The sequence below is a fragment of the Phodopus roborovskii genome, unplaced genomic scaffold (genome assembly GCF_943737965.1).
Source record: "Phodopus roborovskii unplaced genomic scaffold, PHOROB, whole genome shotgun sequence".
Lineage (NCBI taxonomy): Eukaryota > Metazoa > Chordata > Mammalia > Rodentia > Cricetidae > Phodopus > Phodopus roborovskii.
In genome coordinates this window covers 5,055,290-5,075,915 of record NW_026125554.1, presented here as the reverse complement: position 1 = coordinate 5,075,915, position 20,626 = coordinate 5,055,290, and the positions used below count along the sequence as shown (strand labels likewise).

General features: G+C 56.3%; 1 protein-coding gene across 3 annotated transcripts in view; it reads right to left on the bottom strand.

Moving 5' to 3' along the window:
* Positions 1–738: 738 nt before the first annotated feature.
* Positions 739–20,626, bottom strand: part of Kdm4b (lysine demethylase 4B) — an 81,995-nt gene continuing 62,107 nt past the window's right edge. The window contains exons 10-24 of one of the 3 annotated variants that reach the window (XM_051177591.1): positions 18,849–19,045; positions 14,207–14,308; positions 13,856–14,046; positions 9,995–10,383; positions 9,555–9,675; positions 7,923–8,101; positions 7,495–7,711; positions 6,946–7,022; positions 6,707–6,762; positions 6,398–6,506; positions 3,606–3,791; positions 3,345–3,509; positions 3,152–3,271; positions 1,985–2,077; positions 739–1,227 (exon numbers count right to left, since the gene is read on the bottom strand). In XM_051177591.1, the coding sequence (XP_051033548.1) occupies positions 1,045–1,227; positions 1,985–2,077; positions 3,152–3,271; positions 3,345–3,509; positions 3,606–3,791; positions 6,398–6,506; positions 6,707–6,762; positions 6,946–7,022; positions 7,495–7,711; positions 7,923–8,101; positions 9,555–9,675; positions 9,995–10,383; positions 13,856–14,046; positions 14,207–14,308; positions 18,849–19,045 (2,385 nt within the window). In that variant the 3' untranslated portion in view covers positions 739–1,044. The remainder of the gene's footprint in view (positions 1,228–1,984; positions 2,078–3,151; positions 3,272–3,344; positions 3,510–3,605; positions 3,792–6,397; positions 6,507–6,706; positions 6,763–6,945; positions 7,023–7,494; positions 7,712–7,922; positions 8,102–9,554; positions 9,676–9,994; positions 10,384–13,855; positions 14,047–14,206; positions 14,309–18,848; positions 19,046–20,626) is intronic. The other 2 variants (XM_051177592.1, XM_051177594.1) reach the window with 2 other exon arrangements.

Genomic DNA, 20,626 nt, shown 5'->3' with positions numbered 1-20,626 from the left:
GCCACTTTAGAGCCTACAAGGGACACAGCCTGAGACCCCAGCTTCTCCCTCTAGGCTCAAGGTTGGGCCCTTTTTATTCTCTTTACAATATAAATAGAATTTCAAAGTACACATGGAAATGGAAGCCACTGGGCACTCAACAGAGGTCCAGTTCCCTCCAAGTCCCCAGCAGGTCCCCAGGGCCAGGCCTGTCTGTGCAGTCCTTTGTCATGTACAGATGAGCTGTCAATCCTAGGGACTGACTGAGGTCTAGGGTGCCACTGGCTTCAAAAGAGACAGAGCCACCCCACGGGCAGTGGCCACTAGTGCAGACCAGGCCTGTGCAGTCTGTGTCTCTGTCACCCAACCCGTGCTGCAAGGGAAGGTGGCACCTGCTTCCTCCTGCCCTCAGCCACTCAGAGGCTCTGTCAAGGGTGACAGCTCATGGGATCCCAGGCCACAGCTTTGGAACTGAACCACCTCAGGGCCTGGCTCACCCATGGGGACACTGCCATCCCAGGTAGCAGAGGCAGAGTGAGGTGGACTCTATAGTTGGGGGGGGGGACAAGAACAGGGCAGGGGTAATGGGGAAGGGACTTAGGCTCCTCCCCCAGCAGGCAGCAGAAGACACCACAAGCAGTGGGCCACCTCACGGGCCACCGTGCACTGGGTTACTGGGCTGTCGTCCTCCAGGGTGACACCTGAACACGTGCCTCTCCACCTGCTCAGTAGACACCTGACATCTGCAGGCGGCAAGTAAGAACGAAACTTTTATCCTCTCGCATCTTGGTTCCGAGGAGAAACAGCGTGTCCGCTGTCAGTTTTTAAAGCCACAAATCTAGAAAACAGGTTGGGGCTGTGCCCCAGTGTCCTCGGCTGGCATCTGTCACAGGAGGCTCTGGGATGCCCCGTAGCACCTTTAGGAGAAGAGCACAGCCAGGCCGGGTCCCACGGAGTCACTGCAGTCCAGGGACACTGGCCCCTCTCCCTGAGTCCGGCCATGTTGGATCCTGCTGGTCCTGTCACCCAGGTAGGCCCCACAGTGGAGACAGGAGTGGGCAGCATCTAGAAGGGTGCCCCAGGTCGGCCCTGTGCCTGCAGCAGGTTCTCCACAAAGGCCAGGTATTCGGGGCTGTGCCTTGTGTCCTCGGTGGTGGTGGCCAGCATGGTGGCCACTCGAGGGCGCTTGGCCGCTTTCACATCCTCTCCAGAGAAGCCAGGCTCCTGTGGTGTCCCAGTGCTCAGTGACTGCAGGCATCAGAGATATGTTGCGGAATTAGTTTAAGATGTGTTACATTTGTTTATGCTGTGAAACATTGTTTAAAGATGCAAGGATGTGCTGCATTATTTTATGTTGCACTTGTTTAATTCTGTAAAGCTGTGTGACTTTGCCTGTCTAAAACACCTGATTGGGCTAATAAATAAAAAGCTAGGGGGAAAAAAAGAAAGCTGAATGGCCAATAGGTAGGCAGGAGAGAGAAATGGGTGGGGCTGCCAGACAGAGAGAATGAATAGCGGAAATCTAGGCTGGAGAGTGAAAAGGAGGATGCCAGGGACGCCACCCAGCCAGCCACAGAGTAAGAGGGAAAAAAGAGACACAGAGTAAGGAAAGGTAACAAGCCCAGAGGTAAAATGTAGTTAAAGAGAAACGGCATTCCTAAGTAAGAGTAAGTCTACATGTGTTTATTTGGGAGCTGGGTGGTGGGGCCCCAAAGAGCAAAGTGTTAAAAAACAAAACAAAATCAAACAAAAACTACAGAGATGGATCAGGCTGTCGCCCTGGCAAAGACTGCACCTGTCACTGCACCCTGACTCACACCCAAGGGGCGGTCCCCAACTGTCCCTAGATCTGAAGACTCTGCCAAGTAGACAGACACCTGTGGTCCAGAGTGGTGAGCCCTGGGTGACTGTGGTCAGTTCTGGGGTGTCACTTATGGCAAGGGGGGGGAGCCTGTCTGGGACATGCATCTTCCATGCCCCAGAGGGAGGTGCCCAGAACACTCACCAGCCTGGACCGCACCCTCTTGGGCAGCTCTTCTTCCAGGGTGAAGATGTCCCCACGCTTCACTGTCAGCTGAGACCCATCCTCAAATTCTACCTGCAGGGACATGGGATCTCAGCATGGGGAGGGCCACAGGGGATTGGCCCCATCCCAAAGAGAGACCCAAGGTGGCAGGGACTCAGGTGTCCTGGGGTCACAGGGCCCCGTGGACAGCTGGTCAAGCCTGGGGCTGCTGAGGTCCTGAGCAGGCCCTGGGTGACAGATGGATGATACGGGTAAGATGTGCCTGGGTAGCAGAAGCCAGGCCTGGCTGTGTAGTAGGGCACAGGCCCTGGATGGGAGGCTAAGGGGGTCCCAAGGTCCTTAAGACCTGCTTCCCTCAACTCAGAGTGGCAGCTGTGACATACTGCCCCAAACAGGCTCCCTGCTCCAGAACTGATACCCAAGGCTGGGATGGGTCAGGCTGCTGGGCTGCACTGGCATTCAGCCACCTTGTGACTGAGGAGCCCAGGTGACCAGTGGCCTAGACCCCAGCCTGGCTCCAGTGGTCCTTCAAGGGTTCACTGGAGCAGGGTGAGCCTAGGCTGGAGACCTGCCAGGGCAGTGGCTGGACTATGCAGTGTAGCTCTGACAGTCCCATACACTGGGAGTCAGGTTCCCCAGGAGGAGGAGAGTTCTGGAAGGTGCCTGCTCTGCTCACTTGTGATACTCCAAAGGGAGGCTATACCGGCCTAACATTCTGAACAGCTGCAGACCTCAGCCCAGGCTGCCCTACAGGGGCTCACACAGGCTTCTGGAAATATCTTGAGAGGAATGTGATGGGCATGTGGATATACCCTTCCCCTGGTTGTTGGGCTTCAGGGTAGGGTAACCTGGCTGGCCTACCACTTTGTGCCAGCACCTTGCTTGGCCATACATGTGCTGTGTGTGTCCCCAAACAGCCTGTCTTTAGACAAAGGGATGGCTGGGCTGGACTGCCCAGTGGGAGCACAGGTGTGTTGCAGTTCTCTGTTGTGGTGGGTTGTTTTGAGACAAGGTGTTCTGCACAGCTCAGGCTGGCAGCTCTGCCCCAGGCTGCTTGGTGGCAGCACCCCAGGCTCCCCCTTGCCCAGTAGCCTCTGTGTAGCAGTAACAGGGTAGGCTAGCAGGGGCTAGGTGTCTGCTGCTCACCTGGTAGATGAGGCTGGTGGCTGAGGAGATGAACCTGGCTCTATACAGGTTGCCGTCTGTCCACCGCAGCTCCACCAGTTCACCCTCGGGAGGCGGCCCTAGTCGCAAGCAATCTCTGCTCTGCAGGGAGGGGACAGTGAGGCCCCGCCTCGTATGCCCACCCCACCCAGCCCCTCCCTGCCCCGCCCCTCACCGTGATGCTCTCTGGGTACAGGTTGTCGCTGTAGGAGCCATCATCGAAGTTGACCTCGTAGAAGGTCTGCGCAGTGGTGCCTATGACACGGCAGCGATAATATAGCCCATTGCGATTCTTGGTGATGACGACCTGGCCCAGGGACACCGTGCGCAGGAGCTGGCCCTGGGGATGGAGCAATGGCGTGTGTGGGCAGGGTTGTGCCCAAGTGAGCGAGGGTGGGTGGGGGTCCTGTGGACTGGGCTCTGGCTAAGCACTCACCCCAGCGCCACCTGCTCTGTGCTTGAGGCAGGTGATGGACACCACGTAGGGCCAGTCATCAGGTTCCATGAGGACGCCAGCAGCATGTGCGCAGGTCACATGAAAGGACGTGGAGCAGTGTTCGTAGGAGCACTGGATGCAGGCGCCAGACACCCTCTTCATACGCTTGCGGCAATACACACACTTCTGCATAGAATAGGGTGCAGGGTTACCAGCAAGGCCACAGAGGAACCTTCCAGGACAGGTGGGGACAACAGGACAGGACTAGGGTCGATGGGATTTGATCTCAAACCACCTTCCTGATGCCAAGTGCCCATCTTCCCTGCAGCACAGAGCTGGGTGTGTGTGCCATGAGGGTTTTAAATTGTCAGGAATATGGATGAAGAGGCCATGTGCACAGGACCTCAGGGTTTGTAATCAGCATGCCACTCGCCTGAGTTACAATGCTGTCACTAAAAGCCATCCAAACTTGAAACCACCCAGCTGTCAGCCCCTGCTTCTGAAGGAGTCTCTGAGGCCACCCACTGGGCCTGCTCAGATGGCCTGTACCCTCGGGCTGGAACATGGTCCCAGGCCCCTGGATTTGTGACTCTGTCACCAGCCACTGGGGAGCACAGTCCAGGCTCTGGCTGTGAGCCAGCCCAGTCCCTACAGGGCTCCACAGCAGTCCTCCACCCAGTATGTCCTGGCAGCAGGGGAAATGAACCAGGCAAAACAAATACAGGATACTGTCCATGCCCCTAACTGAGGGCCTGGTCTCCAGCTTGACCACAGCTGGCTGCTCTCCCCGCTAGAGTGGTGCTAAGTGCCAGGAGCAGAGGTTATCCCAAGATCTGGGCTGAGCCATTCCCATTCCCTCACCTCCTGGCTAGGCCACCTTCCCATGGCCCTCTGCCCCATGCCTTGGGCACAGGGTAGGGAGCCACTGGATTGCAGCACAGACCTCAGGTAGCCATGTGCATACAGGCCCCACTCAGCCCACATCTGGGAGCAGGAGAGGATGGAGGGGGTAAGGGGGATTTGCTGCAAGGCAGGACTGAGGTCACTGATGTTCTCCAGATGGCCATGGCAGTCCACATGCCTGCCTGGCAAAGCTGAAGCCCAGAAAGGTAAGGAGTCTATCTAGAGGCACACACCACCTGGACAAACAGACTTGGACCTCTGACCTCCCTCACAATCCTGCTACAGAGCTGTGTGTGTGTGTGTGTGTGTGTGTGTGTGTGTGTGTGTGTGTGTGTGTGTGTGTGTGTGTGTGTGTGTGTGTGTTCATTAACGAGCTGGAAGAGGCCATGCTCACAGGAACCTCACAGGAACATGGACTGCCTTCAATTCAACAGATACTAAGTGATCCAACTGGAAACAGATCAAAGGTGGGGCCAACAGTCCTCAAAGGAGATGGATCCGTGTGTGTGCCCTGTGTTCAGTCAACCAGGGAAACCATCAAGAAAGTAGAGATGGGCTACGTGCAGTGCGTCAGGATGCATGGACTGGACTGTCCCCACACTGTGTCCCTGCACCCTGACCATGGAGAAGAAGTGCATGCTGAGGGGGGAATGGAGGACACAGGAAAGGTTCCTCAGAGAGTTCCAGAACAGTATTGACAACTTAGAATGCTTATGATATGCATGCAGACAAGACTGTATTCTGGCTGGGAGGTGGTGGTGCACACCTTTAATCCCAGCACTTGGGAGGCAGAGACAGGTGGATCTCTGTGAGTTCGAGACCAGCCTGGTTACAGATTAAGTTCCAGGACAAGCTCCAAAGCTATAGAGAAACCCTGTCTCAGAACAACAACAACAAAAAGACTATATTCTGCCTCTGCATCTGCCTCTGCCAAGACCATGAGCATCACTGTGCTCCAAGACGAAGGGCCAGGCAGGTGAGTGAACCTGGCCACTCAGCCATGACAAGGAAGGAAGAAGGCTGGAGAGATGGCCTAGTGGGAAAGTATGTGTCCAGCTTACAGGATGCAGGTTTGCAGCTGGGCGGTGGTGGCGCATGCCTTTAATCCCAGCTCTTGGGAAGCAGAGGCAGGTGGATCCCTGTAAGTTAGAGGCCAACCTGGTCTACAGGGCGAGTTCCAGGACAGGTTCCAAAACAATACAGAGAAACCCTGCCTCAAAAAACCAAAACCAAAAAAAAAAAAAAAAAAAAAAAAAAAATGGATGTGGGTTTGCACCATCAGAACCCATGTGAAGCCAGATGTACAATGTCTAAACCCCAGTGCTGCTATGGTCTGATTGGAGTCAGACTGGGGAACCCGTGGAAACTGACCGCTCAGGTAGCTGGGCACACACATGGAAAGACTCAAGCAGGGTCCAGGGCAAGGACTGACACTTGAGGTTGTCCTCTGGCTCCACAAGTGCCTGCACATGTGTGCACACACATAGGACACACTACTGTTTGTGACACAGTGGAGGAAGCTGAAGCTTGTGACATGACTCTGAGGGGGTTAGGAGTCACAGCATAGGACAAGGCTCCTCTTCCCCAAGTCATAGAAAGCAAGCACCATAGAGGGGCAGCAGGGAAGGCTGTGGCTGCTGCATGGCCTAGAGGGGTGGCTCTCATGCAGTGCAAGCACACTGAGTTGGGTCACTTGGACCAGGGACTGCCTGGCTGTACCTGTGCACCGCATAGAGCTCTCCACCCAGCCCCGCACAGACCTCTCCACCCTGCCCCAGGGTTATGGGTTTGGAGAAATAAAAAGTCTTAGGTCAGGCTGGGGTTGTCTTCCCAGGATCTCTTGGTCCATCCCAGAACTAAGGCTGGTGGCCACAGCCCTGGGAACCTACCAGTTTCCACCGCTGCTCGGGGATGGCACTGACGTCCACGGGATTGCGCTCAATCACGCTAAGGAACCGTACCTCGGGGACTGCAATGGCGCAAATCACATGAATCCACCTGAGAGGTAAGAGCAGGGTCACAAGTGCACTGGTGATGGGTCCAGGCTGTCCCCCAGGGCGGTGGAGAGGTGAAGTTTATGGGCATTCAGGACACTGCTCCCCTCAAGGTGGATACCCTCTCTTTCTCTCCAACCTCCAGGGAAGCTGAACAGGGTGACAGGAGAGTGACAGTTGCACAGGGAAGGGCGGAGCACACACCTGTGCTCCGTGGTTGTCTGCAGTGCTCCCCCCCGGAGGTTGCACAAACAGCATTCCTGAGGGACAGATCAACATGGTAAGATACAGCTACCTCCACCATGTACCACCCCCACACCAGGGACACCCTAGGGATAATGAGGGCCAGGCCCCAGCCTCGGTACAGCTAAGATCAAGACCACTGGCTCAGGGAGGCCTAGGCCTCCCAGGCTTTAGGCACCACCCAGCACCAGGTGAGTTACCGCAGTCCAGGCATGGGCCGCACACCGGGAGCATGTCCAGCCTTCCTTGGCCAGCTCAGGCCGGACACCATAGCAACCTGGAAGATAGTGGAGTGGTGAAACGGACCAAATCTGACACCTGGAACACCTGCAGCCCCCCCACACCTGCAGCCCCCCACACCTGCAGCCCTCTGCACCTGCAGCCCCCACACCTGCAGCCCCCCACACCTGCAGCCCCCCACGCCTACAGCCCTCTGAACATGCAGCCCTCTACACCTGCAGCCCTCTACACCTACAGCCCCCCACCCCTGCAGCCCCCACCCCTGCAGCCCCCCACACCTGCAGCCCTCTATACCTGCAGCCCCCCACACCTACAGCCCTCTACACCTGCAGCCCCCTACACCTGCAGCCCCCACCCCTGCAGCCCCCACCACTGCAGCCCCCACCCCTGCACAGTGTAGCCTCTTGGGCCAGAACTCTGGGACAGTAACCCTCCAAACTCAAAATGCACCAGAAAGTACCCTCCTGTCCCCAGCGCCTTTCACACCAAGACGGCTATGGAACACTCACTGGCATGGACCTGCAGGCAGCAGTGGGCACAGGAAATGAGTGGGCTGGTACCATCCTCGCCAACATAGGAGTTGGCCGGTAGCGGCTCTGTGTTCTCCCCACTTGAAGTGAAGCACATCTCAGGGATCAGTGGCCGTGTCCTCTGGCCACTTTTGGAGGGTGGCTGGACAGCAACGTCCCCTGGAGTGGCTGGAACCTCTCGCTCTGTCTGTACTGACTACAGAGGCACAGCCATCAGCAGGTGCCAGAGGATCCCATATTCAGCTCAGGGCCACAGGAGCCCAGGCTGCAGCTCCCCCTTGCCTAGCCTCAGAGTCTGGGGTGTTCAGAGCTGCACTCCCCTGGGGATAGGGCTGCACTGGGGCTGAGTGGGGTGGGTGAGCCAGCAGCTGTGGCAGCAATACGGGGAGGCCAGGAAGAGAGCTCACCTGGCTATAGGGGTAGAAAAGGGTACAGATGGCGCAGTAGGGCTCATTGAGGGCAGCTGCAGCATTGAACTTCCTCTCAGCTTGGAAGCTGGCTGCCTTGTTCTTCCACTGCAGTGACAGCAGGGACTTCAAGGCCTCGGGATCACTCACATCGTCTTCTCCTGAGAATGGGAAGGCTTCTGTGATAGATGAAGGGGCTTGAGTTGGGAGACGAGGCCCCAGGGCAGCACCTCCCTACTGGTGCTCCTGTCTGCACAGCACCTGGCTGGTGCTCTGCATTCCTAGCAGGGAGGGAGGGGCTGGTTTCCCTTCATGGGTCTCCCCAGAGCCTAACCTAGGGCCTGGACACCAAACATGCCACCCTCAGACACATCCTTGTACCTGTGAAGCTGCACACAGCACTGCCTATGTGCTGGGGAGCCTCAGCCACCAGCCTGCTGAAGGCTGGCCCACCCGTGTGGCAGCATGGCCACAGATGGGAGTGGGGACTGTCAGCCACTCCATACTCATCACCTTGGAGCCTGGGACACCTGCCTGCACACAGCCCATTCAGCCTGGAGAAGCCCCACACAAGCCCAAGGGAACCAGAGACCACAGGACTGTGCTGAGTTCCTGCTGTGCCACCTTCCAAGAGACACTCAGGGCATGGAGCCGGGGGAGAGTTGCCAGTCTAGGAGTTCCCAGAGAGCCTTCTGGCATGAGCTCAGCTGGGAGGCAAGAGCCTGGGACTTGGTCTCAAGTGTTCCCCGGGTTCCTGTCATTCCTGTGGTGAGGTCTTGGGGTAAAGAGCTGCCAGTGTGAGCACAGTGAAGCCGTGGGTGAAGAGTTGCCAGCCGCCTCTCAGACTCTGCCAACAGCTTAAAGAGCCAAGACCCATCAGGACCTGCACACAGGCACTACTCTACCTGCCCTGTTAGCCAGCAGCAACCTCTGTACCCATGGCTCAGCCACCACTGGGGAGTCCCTGCCTGGAGTACCCACCTGCACTCACCAGGTCCCCCAATCCATCTAGAGCCACACCCTAAGCTAGCCTTTGTACCACATCTGGGGATACACTCTAGCCACCATCTCTGCAAGCACTGACAAAGACCTGAGGGTGCAGAACTGGGACAGAGGAGCCGTGGCCACAGCCCACTCCCATGGTCCCAAACCACACTGTGCACCTGTACCCTCTGCACAGGTGCTGGCACCAGGCTTCAGCCGCCAGTCTCAGGTCCTGGCTCCCCCTCCCCATCTTCCCACCGAGACCCTGAATGCTGCAGCCAGGGGCCCTGGTTGGAGATGGTTGTGATCTAGGCCTTCACTGGTCACATGACAACGAAGCAAATGATTGGTTGGGAGGTGGGGTGTGAGGTGGAGGCCCTGTAGGTGGCAAGGAACTGGTGGTTGAAAGTATGGGCGTGTGTGTGTGTGTGTGTGTGTGTGTGTGTGTGTGTGTGTGTGTGTGTGTGTGTGTACCTCTGCAGATGGGAAAGGGCAGAGAATTCTGTAGTGAGCCTCCCTCAGGATGGTGATGAGGGTGACACAGTGTAGGAAGGCCCTGACTCCAAGAGGCTGAATAGGTAGACACTGGCACCTGTGGAGGGGGTGGCCTGGAAAGAAAGCAGCATAAAGGCTGAGGGCCCTGCTCACCTTCATCACTCGAAGCCTCCTGCTTGACCACAGACAGCGGGGACCGTGTGGGTGGCCGACCCAAGGGGTGACGCCGGCTTTTTTTGATTTCCACCTTCAGCTTAGAGAAGGAGGATGGTGCCTAAAACATACAGCGTTGAGTGCTGGATCCTGTCACCCACAGCATGCACACATGCACTCACACACAGTCACCCACGGCATGCACACATGCACTCACATACACTGTCACCCACAGCATGCACACATGCACTCACACACAGTCACCCACAGCATGCACACATGCACTCACACACACTGTCACCCACAGCATGCACACATGCACTCACACACACTGTCACCTACAACATACACTGACTCCAGTTGCCACCCTGGCACCCAGATGCCACACACTGTGTGGCAGAGCCACAACTGCACCTGGTGACCATTAACCACCTACCTACCTGTGCATCACTGGCTTGGGCCTGGCTTTCCTCTTCTGGTCCCAGTTCCATGGGTGCCAGCTGTGGGTGGGTAGTGCGCTCTCTGTCCCCATCAGCAGTGTTGTTCCGGGGAAGCACATATAGCATAGGGATGATGGGCCGTGGCCGCACCTCTGCCTCCTCACCTGGTGCCCCAGGAGGCACCACATTGAGAGGTGCTGATGGAGGACCCCCCTCTGCAGCCATGGGGCCCATGGCTGGCACCGGAGACTTGGGTGGGGGTGGTGGCCTCAGCACCTCCTCAGGGGGTAATAGAGCTGGTAGGGTGGGTGGCAATGGGGGTGACAGGGGGTTGGGGGTCTTCTTCTTGCTCCGGGCCTTGGTTGGCCGGGGCTTGCCTCTGCCATCCTCTGGGAAGAGAAAGCTTCATTCAGAACCAAGTGGAAACACATGGGAGCAGAAGACCATGCTCTGTGGTGAGGAGATAGAAGCTGACTGGGAACTCAGTATCTCCAAAGCTTGAGCAAGTTCAACCTCCAAAAGTGCCTGGTACTGGACTGCTACACTTAAAGAGATTCCTGAGCTGGTGTGGAGCTGCACAAGGGCTATCCTGGGCTCATGATACTCTGTCTCCAAAAAAAAAAAAAAAAAGGACAGAAGACTTGAAGGAGTGATCTAACCTTCTGGAAGAATTAGGTCTAGGAGGGGGAGCCTGAGCTCTCAGGAAGCAGCAGTGAAGACACTCAGTTGTCCCCAGCCAGAGGCTCCTTCCAGGCTAGCACAGGTGTGGGGAGTAACAGGTTTCTACAGTTACTGCAGACAACACATCACACAGCCACCACAGAGGGACCCAGCAACAGATAGATGGACCTGGGGACCTCCCTATGGCAGCCTCTGGGGTGAGTGTTGGAGACAGTCCCTCCCTGACAGGGGGACATGAACAAGAGGGGCCAGTGGGACGGGCCTTTGGTGGTACTTTAGTTTGGTGCCATGGTGACTATACAGCATATTACTTAAGCAGGGACAGGTAACAGGGACAGAATGATCAGGGCTTGGTGACTTGTACCATGTTCTCCAGGGAGCCCTACCTGACACTGTGTGCCCTGGAGCCTAGCCCCTACATAGGGCTCCAGGGGTTAAGATGTCACCTAGAGTACCATGGGACTATATCCTGCTGTTGAGTGGTCTGGGTGCCTCTAGTATTTTAGGAGCCCGGGGCTGAGCGACTCATGGATAACAGCTGTACCCCAGGCTTGGAACCTGTCACCTGCCCTATCTAGCCAGGCATGGGAGAGGATGGGATGGAAGGCATCCTGCCCTTCTGGCACTGGAGTTAGGCCTTGGGAGCTGGCCACCTTTGTGTATCACACCCTCACACTGCAAGGGCAAGGCTCACTAATCCAGATGACAGCTAGCACTCTGCTAGGTCTCCAGTGAGCTCAATGGCACTGCCAACCTCTAAGACACTCAGTTCCCCACCCTGAAATGGGACATAGTGAAAACAGGTAGGGTGTCTCCCATCCCCAGGACAACAGACCACACTCACTCCCATACTAGAGTTGCTGTGATCACCAAGGACCAGGATGAACCCCTACAGGATATATTCTTGGACCCAGGAACAGATGTCAAAACGGGACCCTGTCCTGGTTTTCTTATGACCAACAACAGCTGTGGAGGCCTTGGTATTGCCAGGTTCTGTGTGGCCATGAGGGAACCTGGAGCCCTTAACAGAAGCCCAAGAAGGGGCACGGCATGGGGCTGGCACTCCTCCCAGCCTTGGGACCCACCACTCCTGCACACACCTCGTGTCTCACCCTGGCCAAATGTCACTCACAGTGTGTGGACCTTTAATTCCTCAGCCCAGGAGGTCCACACGGGTGCCCATCTTGAGACTTGGAACTGACAGGCAAGCGTGACTTTGTAGAGTCACAGAAGACACCCATGATGCACAGGGCCCTAGCTGACAGCCACTTGGGAAGCCGTGGTGCCCTCTCATACTATCAGAGAGGACATTCTAGGTGCCATGTGAGGGCCTGTCCAGCAGGAGACACACCACACCTGCCTGTCACCATCCTTGATGGCTCCAGTCTGCTGGAGTGCCTTGGCAGAATTCCAGGTAGGAAATGCCTGCTCACCACAGCATAGGCAGTCTAGATGGTGTCTAGATGACCACAGGTGACAGGCTGAGCTGCATGGCCATGACCTAGTGTCTCTTGTGGCCACCTCACTGACTACTGGGTTGCCTCAAAGACCCAGTCACCTCCATCTGCTCTAGCCACCCCCTGCCTAGCGATTCTTCTTCCTGCTCTCTGAGGACCAAGGCTTTAGGCACCATTCAGATATGCTGCCCATCGTCCACGTGTTCCACAGTAAAATGTCCCCTATAGACACTGCTTCCACTTTACAATGACTTAAAGTCAAGGAGAACCCTTAAGTCAGCAAAAGCCTCCAAAGACGGCCATAGCTTGCCCTGAGGCCTAGGGCCCTGTTACCTTCCACAGCAGGAGGCCTCTGAGGCCACCACAGGCTCCTCAGGAAGCAGGACGAGAAGCAAAGAGACTAGGTGAGTCAAGGGGACCACTCTCTCCCTCACACCATACTCAGGAGGGGGCACCTGATACCAGATCCACAGGGAAGAGACACATACTTTAAGGCACCAAAACCCCAGTAACCAGTTACATGGCTGCAGCTCATATGCCAGTGTGGAAGATGGAAGCAGGAGGCCCATGACAACCACAGGACCAGGCAGGACGCTTCAATGAGTGTGCAAGCCCCACAAGATGACCAGCAGGCAAGCAGATGGCATTCCAAGGAGGGCAAGGTGTGTGCATATGCAGTGGCAGCATTAGGACAGGTTGGGGACAGGCAGGAGTCAGGAGTGAGAGGGTAGGAGGCACTGACGGGGAGAGAAGGGTTGGGGGATATGAGGCCTTGGATCCAGGGTGTCAGTGGGCACACCGCCTGTGTCCTGCAGCTTCTGTGTGTGTGTGTGTGTGTGTGTGTGTGTGTGTGTGTGTGTGTGTGTGTGTGTGTGTCTGTTGGCATCATTCCAGCCCTCAGCTCCTGGAGACCCACATGTGACGACGACGACAACCACAGACAACCCAGAAGGGCACAGGGATGTCACAGTACCTCCACACCTGCAGCCTCCTGGCATCTCCTGCTTCTGCAATAGCTTGCTATTGTCACCACTCTCAGAGCAGGGCAGAGCACAGGTTCTTACGCACGCCAGAAAGCACCTTACCACCTCACCTCAACCATGCACAGGTGTCTAGCTTGAAGCCCCCTGCATCTGTGCCATCAGTGTCTTCTTGTCAGCTTTAATTTGCTGTGTAGTAATTCTGACTGGTTCTCACTGGCTGGATGGAGCTAATGTCCACCAGTGGCCTCGCTCATCCACAGTGTCTGCAGGCCCTGAGTCTCTGGCCATGCATAGCCTCGAGCATTACCTTGTGGCCACCCTGCTTTCCCTCGTTTGGCCTTTCTGGAACGGAAGACTATGTCATGGTATGCTGTGGACAGGTCTCTGTAACTCTCCCCAGCAGCTAGTGAGAATCTGAGATGCTGTGTTGATGCACACCGGTCCCTGGCCTCTAACCCCTGCTTCACACTCCTAAAAGGCCACAGAGGGAAGTCCTTCTCTACCTTGGGGGCAAGGTTGCAACTGAGTGGAAGCCAGGGGTAGAAATGAGGCACCCAGTGTATGGAACAGGAGGACTGGGACACTTCAGTGACAGATTGTAGCTCAAGGTCCCCATGTCACAGGTGCCTGCATAACTCTGTCACCACCCTGGGCCATGGTGTGTCCAGGCCAGCAGGAGCAAGATAGCAAAGTAGGACCAAAGGGACCCAAACCCCATGCTGTGGGCATCCAGCACTGACCTTCCATGCCCTCAACCTCGTGGCCCTGTGAGGGCAATAGTTCTTCATCCTCTTCCTCGTCCTCAGGTGTGGCCTCCTCCCGGGAACAGCCCCCAGCCTCATCCAGACCAGCCACTCTGGTGGCCGCCTCCCCAGGAGACTTGGAGTCTTCAGGCTTGGACTTCTTAGGCTGGCTCCGTCTCCGGTGTGACCTGGAGGAGGGCACTGATCAGGCAGGAGGGGAAACGGAGGAGACTGAGGTAATACAGGGTGGGCAGGGAGGAAGGCAGGGAGGAGCAGGGCTGGGGTGAATAAAGCAAGTGATGGCGGCACGGGATGGACAGGACACTGGATGCGAGGGAGATCACTTACGCCGGCCCTGGCCTCCTGGTTGGCTCCCGCCTCCTCTCTAGACTCGGCCTCCTCTCCTCCTCAGCCTTTCTCCAGGGTCTGCTCTCCTTCACACTAATTTGTCTAGAATGTAAATTTCAGGATTTTCCTCTGGCTCCAGGGCTCTCTCTACAGCCCTCCATAAGGGGCTCTTAGGCCCTGTGCCTAGCCTGAGCACAGGAACATGCTACCCTCCTAATGACAGCAGGGATGGCCCCTGATGCCACAAACAGGCCTTGCTGAATGATGGGATGGGGTGAGCATGCGCAATAGGGGCAGAGGTTAAAGCTGCTTAGCCTGACAAGGGGGAATGGCTTCCTGCAGCTCTGTGTCCCTGGGGTCCCCAGTCCAGTATCCCTCACCCATAACAGCGCCTCATTAGCCCAGAGAGCTGAGAATGCTCTGCAATGCCTAGGTGGTGGCCTTTGTGATTCTGTCTGTGGCCTGGCCTCCTTTCCCTGTGGCTGAAATATCCTGGACCAGGCAGGACCTCCCCCCAATGAATGTGCAAGCCCCCCACAAGATGACCAGCAGGCAAGCAGATGGCATTCCAAGGAGGATGCAGGCAGAGGCAAGGTGTGCATATGCAGTGGCTGCAGGACAGGCTGGGGACAGGCAGGAGTGAGGGGACAGGAGGTACTGACAGGGAGAGAAGAGGGGTTGGGGACACCCCACCCCTTCTGCTCTGGGTAGGCAGCCCCAGCAATGCAGTGACTTGGAAACATGGAGTCAAAAAGGAAGGGTGGTGGTTCAGTTACCCCCAGAGCCTAGGGCTGCTCCAAGTGGCTCCCAGCTCCAGACAGGGCTCACAGCCTGCATCCAACTCACTGGGTCACAGCTTCCTGAGTGGTCCCGATTCAGTCACTGTCCTGACCCCACTGTGAGCTGTTCCTGGAGGCCACTCCAAGGGTCTGCTCAGCCCTTGCACACCTGACTGGGACACCCTGGGCCTCACACAACACTATTTACAACTGAGCACAGCAGCCTGCCTGGTTTCCCACAGCCACAGTGTTCTAGGCTCCAGGACATGGGACCTCAGCCCACCTGTGCCCCACACCAGAAAATAAGGGACTCCCTCCAGGGCAGGGAGGGCCACTGTATGCCAAAGAATAGCCATGTTGTATTGGGAAAACAAGCTGGGACCCAGGTTTGTGCCAACTGTCACACCCCACACTGATGCCTCTCCCAGAGGCAAGGCCTGACCTCTCCACCCCTCCTGCCCCCAGCCATACACAGGTGTGGCCACCCTTCTGCAACAGCTTCTCTTTAGGCAGCCAAACTGGAATCTTTGTGACCTGAGCTGGGGCAGGGCCCCCGACTCTTGGGGTTTGCTTCAGAGCCTCTTCGACTTGATGAGCAATTCCTCTTGGTATCTCCAGGTGTTCTGGCCCTACTCTATGAACTCCTCTGCAGCTTGTCTCCAGCTCCACAGTGGTGACCCTAGCACCCCGCCCCTGTTCCAGATGGCACACATCACTATGCCTCTGACAAGGTGACCCCTCTGTAGCACTGCAGCTCTTGGGGCTTACACTTGTGCTGGGCTGATACGTGCCCTGCAGTAGCTTTTTCAGAAAGGAAGTGTGCTGTGGAGCTGCAAGTCTGAAGATGTCTTTCCTTCCTGTGTCCAGAGGTGGTCAGGATGCGGGGTCCTGGGAGGGGATCTTGGGAGGGCACCACAGCCTTTAGCCTGATGCTAGGATCTCTCTGGAAGCTCTGGGGACTGCCTGCTGAACCCAGGGGGGGATCCATGGGTATGTTCCACATTGCGGGTGATTATCACCCTGCCACAGGACTAGGCTGCACAGAGCCACTGCTGCATGTGTCTGCTTCCCTTAGAACTCACTGGAAGCTGTACTCGTGTACCTCTGCTCGGCTTCCAGCACCCTCTGTCTGCTGATGCACGGTGCTCATGCATTTCCCTGCAGCATTCTGGGCCAGCTGTGCTGGCTTTTCCTGTCCCTGCACTTCTATCATGTGCTGTGATGGCTTCAGGATCTCCTTGAAGGCCGTTTCTGCCCCCTCCTGGCCTCGAGCCTTGTTTTGACCTGGCACTAAGGGTGCACTGGAGGGTGGGTGAGGGCTTGCTGACGAGGGTGATGGCAGGTGGAGGTGGAGGGTGGGATGCTCCACGGGGACTATCATTAGGACCAGAGCCACTAGATGTTGTGCTGAAGATGCCAGTCCTCTGCTGTGAGGTAAGTGACATGTCCCAGTGAATAGGCCTGGCTATGGAGGCTCAGGAAGGAGAGGCTGACTCCTCCACTCCAGGGCTCCCACTGGTCTATGCAAGGCAATCAAGGCAGCCTGGAATTCTCAAAGTTCTGGCCCAGTCCAGCCTGCTCTGAAAGACCTCCCGCTGCCCCTCAAGATCTGAGCCACACAGTTGCTCCTGCAGTCTGTCCTCACCTACACACCAATGGCATTACCCCATGGCTGAACAGGACATCATTATGTCCATTTTTCAGAAGTCAAGTGTTGGCATGTGACACAAACTCTTCTGAGATGAAAGCAGGTGCCCTAGGACTTGATGTGTGACAAGCGAGCCTACAGCTTTTGCAGAGAGGCATGGCACATAGAGAGGAGACAACAGCTGCAGATACATGGTGACCTGTGTCCACAAAGCAGCTAGGAGACCACCTACCCGTAGGCTCTAGCTCCCTTAATTTGCTCCATTCTTGCCACTAAAGCAGATCTAAGGTTATTTAAAATATCCCCTGGGAAAATGAGGTTAATTCTGGGGTCCAGGAGACCGTCATGAGGCCCAGCAGGTGCCTGGGGTCATGAGTTGACTCTAGTGTTGAGTTTGGTAGGCTGGGGTGTCACACTAGGGAGCCCCCACATATCCACAGGAGGCCAGGTTGGCTGAGGACTGTGGCACTGTCTCCTGGAGTCAGCCCACCTGATAAGCTGCTTCAGAGACAGAAGACTAGGAATGGGACAGGGTGGGCACAGAAGAGGGCCCTCATTGAGTGAGGAGGCTAAGTACACTGCTGCTGGTGTAGTCACAGCTCGCAGCAAGGGGCCAGTGTGGAATGTCTGATGTCTAGGGTTGTGACTGAGGCACTCACTACACAGAGCACAGGGTCAGGGTGTCCTCAGTACCTGATGGCAACAGTGGCTCCAGGCCCTGGTGTGTCAGGGACACAGGTGCTCTGGCCCCACCCTGAACCCCTGATGTGCCTCAGTTTCCCCAGGAGGAGGCACAACATGCTGTGGACTGTGGAAGCATGACCAGTGAGTGCCCTCCCACAGAGGCCAGGGACTTCAGAAGGAACAAACAGCTCTGGCCTTGTACATTTAAACAGCTTTAAAGGAAATGATGTCCTTGGCAGCAGGCTTCATTTGCTATTCAGCCACTGCCACGTTAGCATGGCTTCTGGAAAGAAAGGACGGGATGCCACTTGGGAGAGGATACCTGTGAGAGGATGTTTGGAGGCGTGAGGGTGGGAGGTCCCATGGGCCACTTCCTATGGCCACAGGGTTCCATTTCTGGATGGCCCTGGTGCCACAGTGGTTCTGGAATGTGGTATCTGTTTACTGGTCATCTGCTCAGCCGACCCATAAGCCCAGACACTAAGAACCAACCATCAGGAAACCATTCCCAAATTTTGCAGGCGCACTCAGGCCCCACCACAGGCTGTCACCCGATTGCTAGGTGCTAACAGAATCTCCACTGCAGAATGTTCTAAAACCACAGACCACTCTCTAAGAGAGGGCAGAGAGCAGGGAGTGGGTGGGTTAAGACTGCGGCGTGCACACAGCAGTATCAAAGAGGGCATGGCGAGAGAAGGACTCAGACTTCAGGCGACTGCCCCAGACACAGGCCTGTCTGCAGAGCAGGGTCCCATGCCCAGGGCTACGGCAGCAGTGACCTTGAACTCGTCAGAAGTGGAAGGTAGCAGACTGCCCACAGCATAGCCAATGCAGTGTGCAGGCTGCAGCTGGTTCCAGAAGATGCTATGGATTCTGTAGCATTTGGAAGCCATCAAGATCCTTAACAGTGTTGTCTACAGGTCAAGGTAGCAGTTTTGTTCCTATATAAAGTCTTGTCAACAATGGTGGCTCCTAAATGGGAGCCACAGACCGGCCTGCCAGGTACAGAACTCTTGGACCTCCCTGGCCTTCACAGGCGGACAGCTGAGTTCTGCATAGTCCCACAGCTGTGGCCCTAGCTCAGCTCTGAGGACCGTCCTTAGTCTATCAGAAGCTGAAACCCATGAAGGGCTGTTTGAGGCAAGGAATAAAGATGGACCGTCTGGAGTGAGGAACTGGGCCCAGCTGTGCAGGCCTCCCTCTTAGACAGTAGAGTCAGTCTCCTCCTCACTCTGCCCCCTGCACTGCCAACGCTAGAGATCAGTGCTCAAGGCTATAGCAGCCATATCCAGGTCCCCAGTCAGAGGTGACCACGAGTGGCCAAACTACTATAAGAAGCAGGCCAGGAGGGTCCCGTCATCCTTAGGAGCATGACATCTGGTGTGGGCTTTTGGCCAAATTAATGCTTGCAGGAAACCTGCCAGCTCTCAGAGCTGTATGTTACTAGGAGAAGCAGCAGTGAGCTGTTCATTTGGATGCCCAGGCAACTCCTGTTATAGAATTGAAAGGGCACTGGGAGGCTGTCACTCACCTGCGCAAGAGCTTGGCCTTCAGTGAGGCACGGGAGGCGCTCCAGGAGCTCAGCTCAGGGCTGCTCAGGGCCGTGGGCCGAGTGTGGTCCAGCACAGTGAGGTCGCGGCCCTGCTTCCACTGCTCATAGCGTTCAGGCTGCAGGATGCGTACAAACACGTCCATGGAGATCTTGACCATGTCCTTGCGACATGTGCACTGTGGGGACACACACACAGGCACTGAGTCTCATGCAAGGTACCTGGCTCCCACAATGCAGACACAACTGGTGTGAGGATTGGACTACTGGCCCAGCACCTTCTCTGCCTTCACCACAGGCAGGCCAGGCTGAGAAACCCCAGGAAGCCCGTCAGAGAGTGGATACCCAGTCTTGCCCAGCAAGAAGCGAAGAGAAGAAAGATGGACATGAACCATTTCTAGAGGGCCACATGGTCTAACAGATCAACCACCCAGGACCAGGCAGTCTGGGTGCCTTCCAAAAGGGCCTAGAAGATGTAAGGTGGGGCTTGTACAGACCCAGAGCAAGGACTGGCAAATCCAGACAATGATAGGGAGCAGCCAGGGCTTTTGCTCACGCTGCAGACTGAACACTTCCGAGCTAGTCTCCACCCCAACTGGGCCAGAGCAGAGCACTGGCAGGGTAGCTGAACACACTCCTGCCTTCTTCTGATGGGACTGCAGGCTGTGACACTGCAGACAGGGTTCTTTTTGTCCCTATACCACAGCAGTTATGGGCATCTGGGCATCCTGCGGATGACAAGACTGGGCCTGGTACATGAGGAAATGTCCTGCAGCTCTTGCTCCTCTGTGTTTGAGGTGGGGGAGGGTTGGGATCTGTCTGGGCACAACATACTGACTGAGAGGGAATATTTATGGCTGAGCGGTTCCCAGCAAACTCAACTTGCTTAATGGGAATGTGCAGGATAGCGGCTGTGCAGAGACTTGGCTGGTCAGCGATGGCCGCAGATGGCGCCCAGGTTGCACATTCCTGGGCCAGGCCTCCCCAAGCCCCCATCAACTTTGGATTAAGGGACGGGTGCCAAGCGGTTCAGCCATCACTTTAGCCGTCAGTAATTAGCAAAAGCACCTGAGCACTCCCATGGGTCCCACAGACACAGCCGTGGCCAGTATCGGCTTCATGGCCAGCACCAGCGGCCAGGACAGAGCTGTCAGAACAGGCTGGCCTTGCAGGGACATTGGCCTTCACAAACCCCATGTGGGCTCTGCAGATCTGGGGAATGTGGGCCCAAAAGCAAATGTGGGGAGTCGAGGAGCTGGGTTTGGGTGTAGATGCCTGGAAGCTTGGGGGAGCACAGCAGGGAAGCCTGAGGCCCAGCCTCAGGGAAGGCCCACTCTGAGGTCCAAACAGCTCCCAGGGCTCTGCATCTGGCCCCAGTGGTTTAGCACATCAGCATAGGAGATGGCAGATGGCTGTCCACAGTAAAGACATTCTCCTGATGGACAGAGAGGTCCATCTGTGCAGAGGGTCTAATTGGACCCTGCAGGCTGGAGCCTGCTCAGTGAGGTACAGAGCAAAGTCACCCTGAGCTATATACAAGGAAAGTGGTAGGGCCACCAACTCCAACCCACTCCAGAGCAAGGTGGGGCCTAGGACTCCATCACTTCCTGCGGATAAAAGTGACCTTAAGGCTCACTTACCAGGGCATTTCAGGCTTTCCTCCTTGGTGGGCAGCCATCAATCACCTGGGTACTGTACTGCCACCAGGAATTCTGGGGTATGCACAGACTGTTCTGGTGATTCCAGCCTGTGAGTGGCTA